The sequence below is a fragment of the Lepidothrix coronata genome, unplaced genomic scaffold (assembly GCF_001604755.1).
Source record: "Lepidothrix coronata isolate B3197 unplaced genomic scaffold, Lepidothrix_coronata-1.0 Scaffold3, whole genome shotgun sequence".
Taxonomy (NCBI): Eukaryota; Metazoa; Chordata; class Aves; order Passeriformes; family Pipridae; genus Lepidothrix; species Lepidothrix coronata.
This window is the reverse complement of record NW_016690183.1, coordinates 812097-830394: the sequence shown is the minus strand read 5'-3', so window position 1 is coordinate 830394 and position 18298 is coordinate 812097. Positions and strand designations below refer to the sequence as shown.

General features: G+C 33.9%; 1 protein-coding gene across 4 annotated transcripts in view; it reads right to left on the bottom strand.

Annotated features, from left to right (window-relative positions):
- Window positions 1-18298, bottom strand: part of ATP9B (ATPase phospholipid transporting 9B (putative)) — a 158868-nt gene that overhangs the window by 116811 nt on the left and 23759 nt on the right. For all 4 annotated transcript variants that reach the window (XM_017822238.1, XM_017822254.1, XM_017822247.1 and 1 more), the window contains exons 3-6: window positions 17121-17271; window positions 12447-12560; window positions 8660-8768; window positions 1422-1480 (exon numbers count right to left, since the gene is read on the bottom strand). In XM_017822238.1, coding sequence (XP_017677727.1) covers window positions 1422-1480; window positions 8660-8768; window positions 12447-12560; window positions 17121-17271 — 433 coding nt within the window. The remainder of the gene's footprint in view (window positions 1-1421; window positions 1481-8659; window positions 8769-12446; window positions 12561-17120; window positions 17272-18298) is intronic.

Sequence of the window (18298 nt, the reverse complement as noted above, 5' to 3'; positions counted from 1 at the left end):
CTACTCATTATTTCCCTACATCCTTAAACATAACTTTTTTTTTTCATTAGAAACTTCAGGTACTCACAACGTATGAGCTCTAAGCTACTGCAAATAATTCTGAAATAGATAATGACCCACTTCATTCAAGACAGACTGATCTCCAAAGTAACTCAACTTTTTCAAATTCTAGTATAATCTAACAGACAGATGGATCTCAGTAAATTTTGGGGAAGGCAGATTACCTCTACATTCTATAATAATTAATTTCAGGTATAGAGATTAAAGAGGCCAAAAAAAGCTCCCTAATAAAAATCAAAACAAATATCTAATTCTCAGTCTCCTAGAAAATCTGGAATAGGTGCAAGCAAGCCCGTGCAAGCTGATTCCACTGCACTCTAAGAGAGCAAGGGGTAAGGCAAAACAGATGTGAAGGCCAGATATATTAGTGCCTAACTTGTGGATGCTAGTATATGCTGCCCAGACAGGTCCCAAAAGATATAAGGTACACAGAGCAGACAAAAAGAAAGCTAAAAAGAGCAAGAAATAATGCAAACTAACATGGAAAAATATATATTTTAAGCCGAAAGCAGCAAACCAAATCAGAGTTGGGTGCATTCTTCTTTCTTTAGACTTACAGAAGAAACAAAGGAAACAGAAGCTTTCCAAAACAAGCAAAAGCAGATACAAGCTTCAAGGTGCCTCCTTCCAGCATCTCCATGGACTAACTCTCTAACAGAAAGTGTGATGGGAATTACTTGATGGCACACAGAAAGTAAGTCACCTTTCCAGAATTAATGTAAGTAAAAATAGTTACTTCTGAATTCTAAGGTCACAATAACCTCTTAGTAGCCCAGAAAGGCAACTGAAATAAGCAACAGTCTTTATTGTCATGTTAACATAGAGTGAAAAAGAATTCACAGCTCTCACTCACCATTTGCAATCCAACTGAAAAGCTTTTTCTCCCTTTTTAAAATATGTAAACTTTCTTATTACTTAATTATATATATAGCTAGATACATACTATGATTAGATAATACAAACATTTTATATACATATATATATATACACACATACACATAAATAAAGCTTATCCTTGAAGGTTTCAGACAGAAAAACACTGATTTGAGCATCAGAAGGAAGGTACCAGTACTCAGACAAAACATTCAGCACAGCAAATCAGGGAATTTAATTCTGTAATTGTATTCCCTTCACAAGATAGATTTAAGCATATACCAATTCATAAAATATAAATGGGTACATTTAATTAAGCTTATAATTAATTCTAAAATAGACTTCCTTGAGGATTCTCAAATAAGACTTGAACTAAAACACTATCTAGTTAGTACTCCACAGATAAGTACCTTGATACACTTTTCTTCAGAAGATAATTAGCATGTTAATAATCTTTAGGCTTTAAAATATATTTTAAAAGTATCAACCTTTTCCACTATGATGAGGTCTCCAACTTGTATGTCTGAACTCTTAACTTGCACTTTACCTTAAAAAAAAAGAAGAAATGTAATCAACTTAGGCAGACATTAATAACAAATAAGAATATAAATCCCCAGATGCACTAATTATTTGAAGATGGTATTGTTTGGTGAAAATGTTACAATTTTTACAAAACAGATTTTTGCTGAACACGTTAATACATAGATTTCATCTGCTTGAATAAATAACTGACTGGTTAAAAAATTCTACTTTTGTAAGCAATTAGGTATTCTAGAAGTATTAGAAGAAAAACAAATGTATGGGAGATGCTCAAGTCTGACCTATATTACCAGTAATAGAGTTATAAATTGGAAACAGGAATCTTTCACATCACCTACTAAACAGCACTTTTGTGTCTGACAAGTAAAGAGTTGTTAAGCTTACAGCCATGGAGCAGTCTCACATGCATGAATTGTTATTCACAGCCCAGTTATCAACAGGTAGCTTTTCTTGACCACTGAAGTTACTGATGTAATTGGCACCACCTGACACTTATTGGCAATTATAGTAGAAAAGAGGTAAATTTCTCTGAAGTCAAAAGAAATGCCTGAAGATTTAATTTCAAAAAACTAAAATTTCAAAAGCTGATTTTTTCATTCTCTAAAGCAGCCTATTCAGTAACTGCTGTGAACAACTCGTTCAAAAATGTACACAGCACATTTTCCAATTTAATTTCTATATGTTCTGTAGGGTATTAATATTTGTAAGACTGTAAAGTTTTAACATTTTTATTTGACATACTGAAAAACCGAGACAGAGAGGTTAAGCAACTGCCCAAAGTATGTTATTGTTGATCTCATTAGAATTCAGGAGTTCTAATCCCAAGTCCTTGCCACAGTTCCAGAATAAAGTTGCTTCTCTGAGTTAAAAACAACCAAGACCCAAAAAACCCTCAGTATATAAACACATGCATATTTACATAGCCTGATGACCTGAAACACATCCCCACAAGTATGATCTTTTCTCAACAGAAACATTATCATGATTTCCAGGTGTGTGATCAGCAGGTATCTGATGGCAAGTATGTCAAAACATGGTAAAGTGGTAGAGGTCTAAATGAAAATCAAACTGAATGAATTAAAACAGAAAACCCACAAAAGCACAGAAGGAGCAGCAATCAGATTGAAGTTTAATCAAAAATACCACAAGGAGTAGATTTGTCAATGCACCATCATCTCTCAAAGTTATACTAAGTATCAAAAAAACCCCTAAGTTAGGCTCCAAATCCATGAGCCCTTTTCATCGCAGTTCTCAATAAAGACAGATCAGGTAGTTAACCTCAAAGAACTCCATAAACTTACATGTATGTTGATTAAAAGGTAGTAAGATTCATAACATGAGGAATTTTTTTCAGTACTTGCTCTTTAAAATTGCATTTCATGCCAAAGTAAGGTATTTTATGTTTAATTCAGTCAATAATAAATGTATTCCTATGATATGCAGCTAATATTTAATACACTTTCCATGAAATTTGCACTTGTAAAATGTGCAATGTCACGAAAATCACAATTTTTGTTTGCCTTGTATGCAAAGTAACCTTCATAAAGCCAGACTTTGCTATTGATAGTGACCTTTTACACTAGTTGCCAAAAACACTTTCCCTCCTCTGCTCTCAAATATAAAACAAATTATGTCTTCATTCAACATTTGTGAGGGTAAAGGCGGTAGCAGAAGACTACAGAAGGTATATAAAGCTGTAGCAAGAACATAAGCAGTAATCTACAAGAGTTTCAAGATACATTGACACTCAGTTAATTTCCATAGGTATCAAACTTTTATTTTTTTTAAATTTAAAGTAACTTAATACTAAAGCTCAATCACTAAAAGAATAGTCTGATATAAAATCAACATATTTCCCCTGCTTAACTGCACAAGGCTGTGAATTCTCCTTAAAAATTCTCAAGTTTTGACTAGCAGTGAATAGCATACAAAGAAATACTGTAATGTTTACTTTGCTTTCTGTCTGTTGGCTTTGCTAAAAGAATACCATTCTTTATATTGTTTTCCATTCTTCCCCTAATAATTTTCATTAGTTTATCAATCCACTGATTATAATAATAACAACAACAAAAATCCTAGTATGAGCTGTGCCAACACTCAGATATATACCACCTGTACAGTCGTGTAGGAGCAAAACCATTCAGAGCTACTCACCAAATGCAACTATTAGCAATTTTATCAACTAAAATAATCCAATTTTCCACGGTCATGTTCTAACAGCATCTACAGTAAAGATCAAAAGACACTAAACCTCAGAGGACAAGAGAAGGTAGAACATTCATTTGCAACATGATGTAGTGCAGACACGAAGCAAAGACGCAGGGTGTCAAGTATACCAACAGGAACCCACACTGCACCTTTGTTTGTACTTAGTCTAGCAATTCCAGGAATTTCACATTATGAATTGAAAAGTTTCCTTATTAGACTGTTTTCCAGGTGGCTTAGTAAAACAGCACAGAATGCTGTCTTTATTAGACACTAACATGTTTTGTTAAGAGCATCCTGTGCATCCTCACACACAAGGAAGTGGCCTGTGACATACAAGACAATTCTACAATGAGTTTGAATGGCAGGACATATTCCATTAAAAACTAAATGGCAAAATGTGGTAGTAATTAAAAAAGTGGCTTAAAATTCTGAGAACTCAACACATAACACTTTCTTTTAGACTAGCAAAAAAAAGACTCATGAGATACCATTTCACAGAACATTAAAATAATGCAATACTACATCTTAGTGAAGCTGCATTTGGAGAAATAAGACACTGAGTGTTATTCACTGCATAAATTATTTTTGCAAACTATTTTTCTCTAAAAACATCTCTGTAGCAAAACACACTTCACCATCTGTGCAATTACCAATAAAAAGTCCAAAGCTGTCAGAAGTGGCTACGCATCCAGACTTTATAGTCCACTGAGGCGCAAGGCTTTCGCCTACAGCAACATATAGAATTATGCAGAACTGGAACACTGAAATGTGTCTGTAGTAACTCATTATGTTCTCAAGATAAAGCCGTTTCAATGAACTGCAGTGATCTGAGAAACTAATAAATACCTCATATGTGCTAACAAGTACTTCACACAAAAAAATTAAGAAATGAAGTAAACAAAATGTGGCTATAAACTTTACTTCTTGTTATTAATAAAGTCTCTCCACTACACGAGTGCCACTCATGAAAGAACAGCCACTTCTGAAAATAGGATTTTCAAATTATTTTTAAGTTGCTATTACATCTTACCCATGATACTTTAAATACCGTCTGAAGTACTGCTGGTGGAGTTGGTAATACAGCTTGTGTCTAACCCTAAAATACGAAACTCTTGAAAGACACTAGGACACTAGTAAAGTAAAGAAACATATGAAAGTTTTGCCTGGTATCTATTAGCCTAAATTGTCAGCATAATTACAGTACACATAATATAATGGGGAGCTGGAGGAGGAGCGAGCAGGCAGGCAGTGAGGGGAAGCTTAAAGCTACAGCAAGTCCAGGGTGAGGATGCTGAGCTTTCAGAGCAAGTGCTGTCCTTCGGTCCTTCTTTCAAACTCTATCTTATATAGAACTCAGATTAGTCTTTAATTACCAATGTAAAAACTCTAGAGAGATCCTGTGACCTGTCTCCTTTTGTGAAGGTGAAATGGACAACCTTCATTCCTTCTTATCCAATCTCCTCAATGCTGCAAAAATGTGGAAGAAAAGCCCCCTTGACTTTTCCTCTCTTTTGGCCTCCATTTCAAATTTTTTCTTACGTTAAAACTCAAGTTCTGTTTCTGTTGTTGCTACTGCTCCTCTAATCAGTTAGATCAAGTTGATACAATTCTTTAAAAACATATCTGTTCCAAATGGTCTGAATACCAGGAATTAAGTCATCAGGAGTCTGAAATATGGCAAGCAATAAAGATGTAATGTTGTACCTTTAGATTCAGATATAATGGGGGTTTTTTTAATGAATTGGCTTTTTAAAAAGCAGAAGGATAACTCGTTCTTGGAGAGCTGAAGTTCTAAAAAAAAATTAAAAAAAAAAAAAAAAATTTAAAAAATATTTAAATCACTGTAGCTCTCCAAAACAGTCTTCTCAATTCTCCCATTTGAAAGGAAACATCTTTCTCTTGCATAGCAGTTATTGATATTTTCTCAATTTCACAGTTTTAAATATATGCTTTCAACTTCATGCCTTAACATCCTTTAAGAATACTGCAAAGACATAAGTCTTTCACATTTGAAGCCTGGATGGAATTATTTCATTAAACTCATCTCTCCTGTCATTCAATTTTTCTTTTGCTTTGCAAGTTGCAAAGTGAGAGTTCTGCAGCATGTTAAAAATCTTGAGATAAAGTGACAGATGCAGGCACTTCTGCCTCTTCTGCCACTTGTTGTTAAGACTATTACAGTTAGTTGTTTTCTTCTTGATCTTTTTTATTTCTTAGAAACTTCAGTAACACTGCACAGAGAAACCTAACTATGAAAGGCTCAGGGCAGGACTGCCAACTTCAAGAATGGGAAGGGAAAAAAAATTGCTTTACAATTTTATTAGCCAATTGGCTCTTCACAGGTTAATGAAAGAGATAATAGCCTATTCATAAACTTGAGGTGATTCTCTGCAGAGTAGCAGAGTCTTTTCAGAGGCACTTAGCTGGTCATACCTGAGTATAGGAGACAAGAAACTGTCCCAAATGTATAATGGTTCCTTAAGAAAGCAAAACAGAAGTCCTCCTAAACCTGCATGCATAGGTCTAAAATTTTTTCCATTGCAGTTTCTGCTCTACAAAAGGATACAGAGCTGAACCACTCTGAAGCAGAAAAAGGCAATTAAACTCACAGAATCTTCAACAGTCAGGTAGTTTCAATTCTACAGGCAAATATTCTTCTTCCCTCCAAGTTAAACTTGCATGCTGACTGGAAACTACCTATTAACAATCTGTAGGCTTTGATATATAGAAAAGGAAAGTAGATTTTGCAGCAAGCATCTCAATAAGATTAAAACAGCAGAATGCATCATATACACTGAACACCTTAAGATATTTGGTACCATAACCAAGTATACAAGGGAAAAGAATCACATGATAGAGATGGACAGGAGTACACTTCATTGATTTGCTCACTAAAAAAATTCAATGCATTTACTGATTTGCATGTTTCATCACTTGCCATAAAGGCTTGAAAAAGCAGAAACTATTCAAACTTCACGTATAGCAGTCCACCTACTTGAGAAATGCAAAGCTATACATAGCAAATTCACCAAGGGGTGACTGAGCTTTTCCATGTTACATGAAAAATAGAGAACTGCATAATACTGGATATCTCATGGATCAGAATTAGTCTATGGATATTAATCTGGCCAATTGCTGTTCGAGTACAAATAAGTAACATTTAATAGAGATGTCCCATTCTCCCTTGATTTCCTAATCAGAACAGTTCATTATTATAAAAAAAAAGTTAAGACTTACTGATTACAACAAACATATATTCAAGTTCTCCAATTACTAAAAAGAAATGCTATGTCTTCAAGAGTCACTAATGTGAACCCCCTTATCTTCAAAAGCTGGTACTTCTTACACTAGCAACATGCAAGTGGTAAGTCAGCATTCACATGTTTTACCTGTTCAGTGTTTCTCACAGCTAAGAAAGACTCCAAGAGAAAGTTAACCCTGTTAGGTAGTGACAGACTTCCTAATTTTCATCTATGTAACTCTGCATAAGAAGATTTTAGCCTACAAATCAGCCTACCCACACTATATTTACTCAAGTACCTAATCACAATTCAGATCCCGCTAACTTCTATTGCGACAAATATGTTTATTTCCCTTTAGTAAACACAATTTTGCAAAACAACTAACTGGAAGTGATTAAATTAAGGGTAACACTTAATCTTGTTGAAGTTTTCCTACTGTCCAATTTGAACAAGGGCAACCTGCTTAACCTCTCTGTGTCAGTTTCTCTCTTTGAAATGGAAAAAAAGAACAGGTTCAAAACAAAGACTGTAAAACCTACACAAGCCATAAAATCACTAGGAAAAAAAAAAGACGTTAGTATAAAGTGCAGTTCCACTCTGAAAAGTGACTCTTCAGAGTGGCATCAATTTTCAGGGTTTTAATTAAATTAGTATCAAGTTTGTTCACTCACAAGTAACAAAGTCTTCTTTCTCCAAACCACTAACCTGTAGGTTAGTATAGTAAGCCTAACCAAATTTTTCCACATGAAGAATATTACTAATATTAAAAGTTAGGTAATTATACTGAAAGTCATTTATAAATATAGTTTATGGAAGCATAGTATTTGACTTCCTTAATTTGCACATAAATACCTAAATCCACTACAAAATTTTAGTCTAATTTTATCACAGTAAGAAATCCCAGTTTTTATCTCAAAATGGTATCTTTCAGTTTCAGAATGCCTTATTATGAAAGAATCCTATTTTAAGAAAAAGGTGCAGTCACCTATTCATGATTTTATATATAGGTTTGTGGCAATGTGTAGTGCAACTGAATTTTAAGTGGTGACAGCAATAACGTTTTCACTCTTAAAACTGGACACAACTCAAAACACTGCTAGTTCAAGGATCACAAATCATTGTCAACATGGGATTCAAAGTTCATTAAAAAAAAGAGTCATAACTGATTTCTCCTTTTATTAATTTCTACAAAGAAAACTGTCTGTTCTTGATTCTGCACGATCAAGTAGATTTCAAATTATATGCAAAAATTGAATCAATATTTTTGATACTGAAGATGATTCACAATACATCTTCCTCTTCTCAAACATGAATTTATCCACCAAATTTGAAAGGTTCTAGTGAATTTTAATTAGCTTAATTATTTACTTATCCCTTATTTACTAAATACACCTGATACATAGTTGACAATGTTGTTGAGTTACTGTTCAATATAAATTTCAGAAGAGAACTGCACTTTGAAGTAAGGGTGCTAAACAGCAGAATTCTTCAAAAATATATACAATTATATACATACACCTTTCATTTACAAACAACAAAATATTTATAAAACTTCTTAAAAAGATCAAGCTTAACAACAATATTCATCTAAGGGAAATCACACTTTATTTAGTTGAGTATCACTGTTTCATTCTGAATACTGATGCTTGAGACATTTCTTTGAACTGAAAGTCTGCAAATGTACATATAAGAAAAAGATGAGATATTTTAAGGATTTACACAAATGGTTTGCTAACCTCGTACTGTCAGCTTGCTGTATAACTGTGAGTTCATTTCTTTGTCTCTTTTGTAACGTCGAAATTCATCCACAGCTTCCCGCACCACCGTGACCGTCAAAACAAATCCCTGTTAAAGATACAAATATGCAATTCAGAATTTTCAGTGTTAGAACAAAAACAGACAAGTATGAACACTATGCAGAGTAGAAACGTGTGTTTAGAATATTTACTTATTTTTAATTTGGATGTGTTTTCTTCCATTTGTTCAAATAATATCTTTGTTTACTCCAGGAAAAAAAATATCATACTTGCACATTGTACGAATATAATTAGAGTAACCACATCTCCCAAATACACAAAATTAAGATAGTATTTTGAAATGTAAAAAATGAAAAAGGTTTGGATGAGTTAAAGACAGCCTTTATAAGTTCAATAAGCATATTTCCCTATATCCCACAAATTTTAGGGCCTTACCAAAAACATTTAAAAAGCCTCCAGTTCTAATGTTGAAAAATTGCCTTTTTCCTAACAGACAGAAAAAGACAAATGGGTGGCTAGTTTATTTTGCCACCTTAAATGAAGTTACTTGGCAATACATCACAAACATTGACAAAGAAAAAGGGGGTTTGTTCTGAAAAACTAAGTGTCTAAATGCTTTGGCTGCTCCTTTCACAGGATAGTGCCACTGCAGCTTCTGCTGAAGCGTACAAAGTGCTTCACTCAACTATGATGATCTCTGGCCACAAAGGATGCTAAGTTAAAAAGAATACAGAACAGTTCAGGGATAAGCATATAACTTTCCTCTCGCCCTCTCTAAACCTTCTCAGTTAGTGTCTCCTGCCTTAGACTGAGCACTTCAGTTTTTTCTCTATCAGAGAAAGAGAAATAAAATTTTCAATAGTACAGTGATCTTAGCATTATTTTAAGTAATTGATAAATCCACCAACAGATAAGGTTCTAGATTATCTATACAGCTTTAGACACACACCGATACTTTACAGAAGAAAATTTATGCCATTCTTGCAGAAGTCCAACAGTATGCCAACCTTACCCTAACCTCCCAGCAATACGAAAGGAGTGAAGGCGTAGAGCTTTCCTAAAGGAATGTTGACTAAAATCCTCCTGGGGATTTTAGGGTTGTTGTACAGTTCCAGACCAAAGTTCCAAGGCTTACTCTGTTGTGACCTTATAGTCAAACACTTCTTGTTTGTTGAGGTTTCTGTTAGGTACAAATTGCATTACAACTCTACAGAACCCAAAAGAGCCCATGCAAAATGCGTTCCTTTTCACTCCTAGGGCATAAATGAATGAGCAGTCGGATTTTCCCCTCTTCCAGCAGCAGCATTTTCACATGCTTTGTCAGTATAGATATTCTAGCAGCATAAAAAAAGGGCACTCCTGAAGCACCCTCAAATGTATTATTAGCCATTTGCACATATCTTGTTAACTAGACAGTAACCAAAACACAGAATGCAAGGTGCTAACTGGAAGAATTTCCCCTGGCAGTCCCTGTACCTTGCTGAGCAGCTGAGTACAGCTGACCATGACTACTAGGAACAATTTTAGAAAGAAACCTCCCTTTTTGCTCATTTGCTCAAAGGAACTTGATACTCTTCCAAAGGAGAGCTGAAGTTGTGAAGCAATCTTACAAAAGAAACCTGTCATCCTTCTTTAACTGTAAGCAGGTAAATATCTTTAGCATACTGCTTACAATCATACTTGTATGCTTTACAACCCTTGTATGCTGGAGTCGAAATGAGAAGTGCATTCCCTACTACACAAATGACAACCAATTAGCAAAATAGTCTTGTTTTAAGAACTTCAGAGTTTTATCTAAGTGTACCATGTTTGCTGTAAAAGCTGTTGAAATAAAAAACCCCAAAACAAATAAACCAAAGACAAGAAAACCCTAACAAAACCCACAAAACCCACATACACTATCAAAAAACCCAGAACTCTACTAGCAATAGTCAACTTCTATTCATCTGGTTTTAAGTATCAGGGCAAACAATTTTCCTTTAAAATCTTGAGAAAAAATACAAGTCACAGCTGCTCCTCTGATTATTACTGAAGATTTATCAGCAGTTACATGCTCTTCAAAGAAAACCAAAGTAATCCGTTAAGCAACAAAAGCAGCCCAATGGGCCTTAAATGTTTTATATTTTCACAGATATTGAGCTATATTCAACCTGAAGGTTGATCATTAGTAGAAATGCTATTGAAGTAGAAACAAGTCAGTTTAGCAAAAAGTGGCACCACTAGCATTGAGATATTGGTATTTTCAAACTGTATGTGAAAACTGGGAAACATAATTCAAAATACCCTTGAATAAGACAAGCATTTTTTTTCCTTACTACCCCACTGATGTATAGAGCTTTACACAGTACTTCACTGTGAAGAGAGCGACTTCCAGACAAAGCTGACTTCTGCCTTTTCTTACTGTGTCAGTGACAAAGACCTTTGTAAATATCCATTTGAAATCCCACTGTTGAACAAGCTTTCTGTCTTGAAAGTGTTTTTTTGTTGGAGCAGAAGCAAAAAGTTGTCTGGAAAGAGGTATGAAGAACACCCAGGACAGTCTCTCCATTTATCCATACTTAAAAGGACACATGTTACAACAATTAAAACAATGAAATCAATCCAGAATATTTACTCTATTGACTTGTTAAGAACGACCTTTACTCAAGCAGTCAGCATGTCACCGTTCCCTTGAATACCACTGAGAATAAATGCTACTGAAAAATACCTTTTTTTTTTATAAGTTTAGAATGTAAGGCATTTGTTCCTCCTGCCTTTAAACCTGGTACGGAGGGACCAGGAAGAAGATGAAAGAGAAGGTAATGATCTGGTTACCAATGAGAAAAGAATTCCAAATCATGGGAATACAGCTGGCAGACTACCAAAAAAGGTCTCCTCTGAATACATTTTTCAAACCTTAGGAAACCTGAGTCCGAAGCTAGTGGTTTTAACATTTTCCCAAGAAAATACTGCAGAGGGCTCAATAACAAAAAGATATATCAAAAGAAAGCCAGTGTAACTGGCAGGGTGGTGATCATTTCGGAAAAGCGTGTTTAATTAGTAACTTAAAGACATTATTTCCTCCTGTTTTATTCATGGTTTAAAATATTTCATCTCAATTTTTGTAAGAAAAGGTTGTGATCAAAATTGGTACAGAAGGAATGCAAAAAATGTATGCTCACAATTCTGACCTAGTCTGAAAGTAAGAATTAGTGAACACATAACGATAAACTGAAAGAAATTAGCACAAAAATTACCTATGTTATCCATTAAGTTTCTCTAGTAGCTGGAGCTTTTTTCTCCTTTTTTTTGGTTTGTTTTTTTGTTTGGGGGTTTTTTTGTTGTTGTTGTTCTGGTTTTTTTGGGGGGATTTGTGTTGTTTTTGTTTGTTTGTTTGTTTGTTTGTGGGGGTTGGGTTTATTTGTTTGGTTTTGTTGGGGTTTTGTTTGTTTGTTTGTTTTTTGTTTTGTTGTTTTTTTCAAAAAACTCCCAAGTGACCAGCAGCCAGAACGGAGCACTACTTGCTCACACCAGATGGTTAAAAAACGACTTCCAGTCTGTGGGGCAGGAAAGTGGTAGGCAAGGGGAAGGGAAGGCTATCAAACAACAGCTTCTGGAGTATCTGATGTAAAATACCCTCATTTCAAATAAGCACTTTACTTCTGTTATGTTCTTTGATCAATGCAGTTTTCCAGTTGCAAATTTATGAAATGTACATAGACATGAACCTTTGATCTGAAATAAAAAAAACCCCAAAACTTCTAGTTAATAGTATTTTTCTGTTTACCAGAGGAGCCCAGTATGTGTACAGGTAGCCTATTTTCAGTGCTGGTACAAACTGTGAGCAGGACACGACGAGGAAGTAGAGATTCAAGAAAAACTTGAACTGTTCATATAAAACCTAAAATGAAAAAGAAAAATAGATAAATGCTCTAAAATTTGTACCCACAATATACATAAAATATATTTTTTCATGATAGTAGACATAAAACCATTATATGTCATGCTATTATAGATGCCAATATTATAGTGCCTATATAGCACAATTTGTTATATATCATCACACACTACTATATGCACTATGCTATTTTAGTATAGTATTGTTATTTTCGGTGAGAGAAAATACTGTGATATTATTGCCTCTTTTCACTCTGAAAAAACAATTTGCTACATTTTGGGTATTTTGAAAACTGGACTATGTATCAAGATCACTTTGCAAATATTTACTTAAAATTTTAACAGTAAACATAATTTCATATTTGCATTAATTTGTACTTGCAGAAGCATCTTGCAATAATTTTACATCCACAATAGTTACCGTTATGTTTATTAGTCAAAAGGTTTTGAAAATTTTCTTTTTTATATAGTATCAATACAAAAAAAGCAAAATAAGTTTGTATCTGAACTTTCACTGCTTACAAAAGAAGCTAAAACTTCTTTTCCTAAAAATACAGCATTAAATCTTAATTTTTCCTAAGGTAGCAATACTTAAATTCTCTTTTATCTGTTTTACAACATCTTTTTGTCTTAAAATTTTCATATCCTGGCCTTAAATAAAAGTATTATCTAAAAAAAAAAAATTATCGGCATCAAAAAATCAGAAACCATCTACAAAAATATTATCTTAGTGTTTGGCATTTGAACCTTCTATAGAGTAACAAAACTGAGTAGGCTGTACCATGCTGCTTTGCATCACTGTGAGAATACCCTAAAGCTTCATCCCTGTCTGCAGCACATACAGAAAATAATGTACATGAACTCCTCATCACTTTTATTGGCAGCATTCCCTCAGCACGCTCTCTCCTCAACACAGCCACTGAAGTTTCTCCTCTTGCAGGAGTGGAAGCTCTAAAACTAGTGTGCCTTCTTTCTGAAGTCCTTTGGTTCTCAAAGGGACAAAAGCTGCCATCAAGTCAGAGGCACTCCTATATTACCATTTCCCAGCTATTCTTAAAAATAGTGAAACCATTTAAGGTTCAAGAATAAATGTTGTTTAGGAAAATAAAATGAACCCTACAGAAAACACCCAGTGAGTAAAGGTAAGCAGCACTGTTCTCTTTCCACATGGCTATTCTGTGGAAATCTCAGTTTCTATAGGAAGACAAGCTTTTTACAAAAACAACAGTTTAAGTTTTCAGAAAGTGTAAACTACAAAAATTTGTAACAGAATAACATGGACTTTTGAAGTAATTTAGAAATGCTCAAATGCTCAGCATTAAATTTCTCACAAGATTGTTTTGCAAAAAATATAGGTACATAAGGATATTTCTAAATAAACTGAAGGTTTGGTCTAAACTCAAAGGTAATTGTCCAAGTTTTAAGTGAAGCCACAATAAAGTCACCACAGAATACATTGTCCCCTATTCCAAAGGAACGACAGATGCAGGGAATCCTTTGGTAATTAAAAGTGCCACTTCAGCAAGTACATGTTCTCAAGACTGCTTTACTTGTAATTACAGTGCTAAGAACATTATTCATTTTATAGAATTTTGTATCTTCAAAGACTTCACATATTTCTTTAGTAAGCCAGGGTAACATGGCACCTCCAGCAGGATTAAGAGAAGTGGCTACTGAACTTGGAACATTGAGACTAGAGAAAACAGATAATCAATTATTTCAAAGACATTCAAAATAGATCAAAAAGCCACATTTAAAGACTGTCTCCAGCTTTTCATCTCACAATTCAGTTAATATTACAATGACTTCTGCACAAAAATGGAAGTTATTTTACTGGTATTTATTGTTCTTACAAGTCCAACATTATTACTCAATTATGGAAAAACCTATGCACTAGGAAACAATATTCAGGAAACTCCATTTTGAAGGGTCTTTCTGGCAGACATAACAAAGTAGTAGTACCTCAAAATCACCAGTTTCTTGCAAGAGTGCTAAATTACTGTACACCTAAAGACTACCTAAACAGCCTCTAAGATTTTTTTCAAGAGTGTGGAATCCTATTTCACAATTTACCAACAAAACTGTAAAGCTAAAAAAGTCACATCTGAAGTTGCAGGAAGGGTCAAAGCATTCTTCCAAAATGAAACTAATTCAGACTGAACCTATACCTTATGCTAATACTCATGAAGCTTATACACTCATTTCTAGCCGTATGTTTAACTGTTTACAAACACTTGATACACCAGGCCAAAAAAAAAGTCCACAGAGTACTTTGGGAGGTGCAGATCAGGAAGAGCATCCATCTCGCAGAAGGTGGGAGTTAAAAAACACCTTCCTACAAATCTTCTGAATCCTGGCAGACCACTGACTGAGTCTATTCAAAACAAAGCTAAGCACTTCAGTCTAGTTAAGCAAATTGAGAAGTCTCCAGCTACATAAAACTAATAAAACTACTGCTTTGAAGTTCAGGAGAGGTATCTTCAAAACCTTCCCTTCACAGAAGATAATTTTAATGGAAATTCTCACAAAATTCCTAAGCAGGTGTATCAAGATACATATGAAATCATAAACAGAATCTTAACTGACTAGTGTAAAGGCAGCAGCAGAAAGTATTTTGTATAAATATCTAGAAATGAAATGACAATTTGGAAATATTACTGCTCTTTTAGCCAGTACATGAAATTCTGTTAATCTAAACATTATTTTAAGTTTGTATTTGGATATGAAATCATTGAATATTACCCATTGCCAGATGCAATGTGAAAAAAGATATAAGAGAAAACTTCACATTATGAAAAGGTAAACCAGAGTAGGTCACTGGAGTCAATATTTATGACTTAGTTATATTTACAGGTTTGGAACCAATAAAATGCTGTTTCCTACAAATTAGTTTTAGTAGAAAAACATGAAAAGAGATAGCTAGAATACACAGTATTCTAATCAATGAAAAGTCTTAACTTATATCTAAAATTAAAATTAGAAAACATTTAATTTTCACCAACTATTGGGCTTTATATTTAGGATGTCACTTAATTCTGAAGTTAGTAATGAGTTTTTAAATACTACCACCAAATTAAAAGGCTGATTCCGCCTATACTGTAAAAGCAAGATTTTTAAAAGATAAAAAAAGAACAAACATGCTCTCTCAACAGGGAATTTCAAACCATGGCTGATCCCTATAGGACACATGAATCTAGTTTAGGATTTGTAATCTACACTGCAGATTTCTAGTCACAATAATCAATGGCTTACTATATGCTTAATGAATGTTGTGACCTTTAGGAAAGCATACGTGGTTTAACCAATTTCAGTGTATTTAATAATTTAAACTTCAGAAGAAAACATTTGCTTTGTCCAATAATGATGAGAATATTTTATCCACATGTGATAAGTCACATTTTATTTCTCTGACAGGAGATCAGTCTTAATTACAAGGCCATTAATTTTTTTTTTTCTAATAAAGAAATGTGTTAGAAAACACCTGTCAGTCTTTGGACCAAAGAGGCCAGAAGAATAGAATCAATACTCTTATAAACCAGTATGATCACTTAAATAAAAAATTTAAGACAAAGCATGTCTGTATTTAAATGTACAAAACATTCAGCTTCTAGAACAAGACACAGGACTCTTGGGTTTTATTAATAAAAGTATGAGTAAAAGAGTAATAGTAAAATTTATAATATCACAGCAGCATACATTTTTAGGTTTTAACTACTGAAGTTCCAAAAGATGCCTTTGCTGTTACTATATTTCAATATAATGTTACTATATTTCATTATAATTTCATTATAAGTTTTTTTAAAAGTATGAACTGGACAAACTGTAATGTCTCTTTTGTCTTCATATACACTGTGAATATTACAGGCAAAAAGTTGAAATTAAGGAGTAATATGGCTTCTTAGGAAAAAGTGAAAAAAATGTCAACTTTCCACTCCTCAACAAAAGTATTTCCTGGAGAATGGCATTCAAAATGAAAGGACCTCGCTGTTTTTAAAACTGCAATAATAAATTCAACTCTGAAAAGCACCAAACTAGGTCTACTTGTCTTATAAATTGAAGAGGCTAGTTGTTTTTGTCCTTTAAGGAATTGCCCATTTCAGAATACATTATTTATTATGCTTTCAATGGCAAGCAGTATGAGAAAATATCCATGGGACTAAACTGCAATTTTCGACTCCTCTCAATTTAAGTCAGTGCTTTGCATGTAGAAGTGCTTCTTCTTTAAAAAAGGATTACAAATCTAATGATGAATAGAAAAGTGCAAGGAAACCCACCTCAAATTTCTAAAGCTTCACTGAATTCCAACCACTCAATCATACACACTTGCAATTTAGTAAATATCCCTTTGAAAACAGAACAATTTAATGAAAAAGCAACCTTGCTCTCAACTGTCAACTTTAATTGAAGACATTGAGATAAATATAAATATATAATATAAATATAGTATAAATAAAAAAAGAAAAAGAACAACTTGGGCAAATAAAATTATGTTTTTGCAGAATAGTCAAGAAACACTATAGAACATACAGTCAGCCCATCGCCAAAAAATGTTTAATAGCCTTACCCCAGGTATAAAGGTAAAGATGTTGTACTTTTGATTTTTTATGGCATTTTTGGGGTATTTTTCTTCACACTTTTCAGGACATCCGAGCCACACTGTGCGAGCCTTCAGCTCTTTCTTTCTTCGGCAAAAGCTTATGAGCCAGTCAGAACAACTGAAAAGAAAGACAATTGTTTATTTTAAAACTAAAAATTTACTCTAATATATAATACAAGTACCATTTTGAAACCTGGAACCCCTAAAGGCAAATACCTATTAAAAACAGGCTTAAAAATATTTGCCACATCTAAATAAGCAAGCATGATGTTCTAATACTTAGGGCAATTACACAGTACTCATTCAGACACATACGTATATAAACATTTGCACATTCCTTATAGAAAATCCTAATACAATAATCACAAATTTCACTACACCTTGCCCAGACACAGTATCAAAAAATTCTGGTTAATAAGACTGCATTAGCAGTCACTAAATTCCCCAACCATTAAATGACTCATCCATCATACCTTACAGTCCTTTGGCTAAACTCTTTATCTTGTATTACTGATACTCAGATTATGCTTATGACTGAAGAAGAAACAAGGCTTCCATTAGATAAAGTTCAAAAAATTGCAACAGTTTTGTATACAATTACCACATAATTTGTAATTCATAAATAATTTGTAAAATCTTGTAATAATAATTTCTAAATCTTCGTTTTCTCCATACCACTGCTAATGCCACAGTCAAATATCCAACCAAAAAAAATCCAACCCAAAACCAAACAAAAAAAACCCCCAAAACCCAAACCCACTATGTAAATACATATTGCACAATGACGTGCAAATGGTGAACTTCAGTTCACAGAAGAAAGGAAGAACATCCTTGCCTAACCAGTTTACAAATCTACTGAAGAGGATTTAAACTATGAACAATGAATTAGAGAAGAGCTCAGAGCAACCTTTAAACAACTGCAATTTGGACAAGGACACGGGAATGATGGGATGAGATCACAGCCAGGAAGAACAAAAGGCCGGCAAATGAAATGACGCCTCTGAGGCTCAGCAGACTATTTACTAACAGCCATAAAACAAGGAACAAATATGGATGTGACTCAACTCATCAGCTTAAGACTTGCTAGGACTATCCATAGGGGCAGAAAGACTACTCACAGATCATTTGCAAAGAAAAGTGGGTTT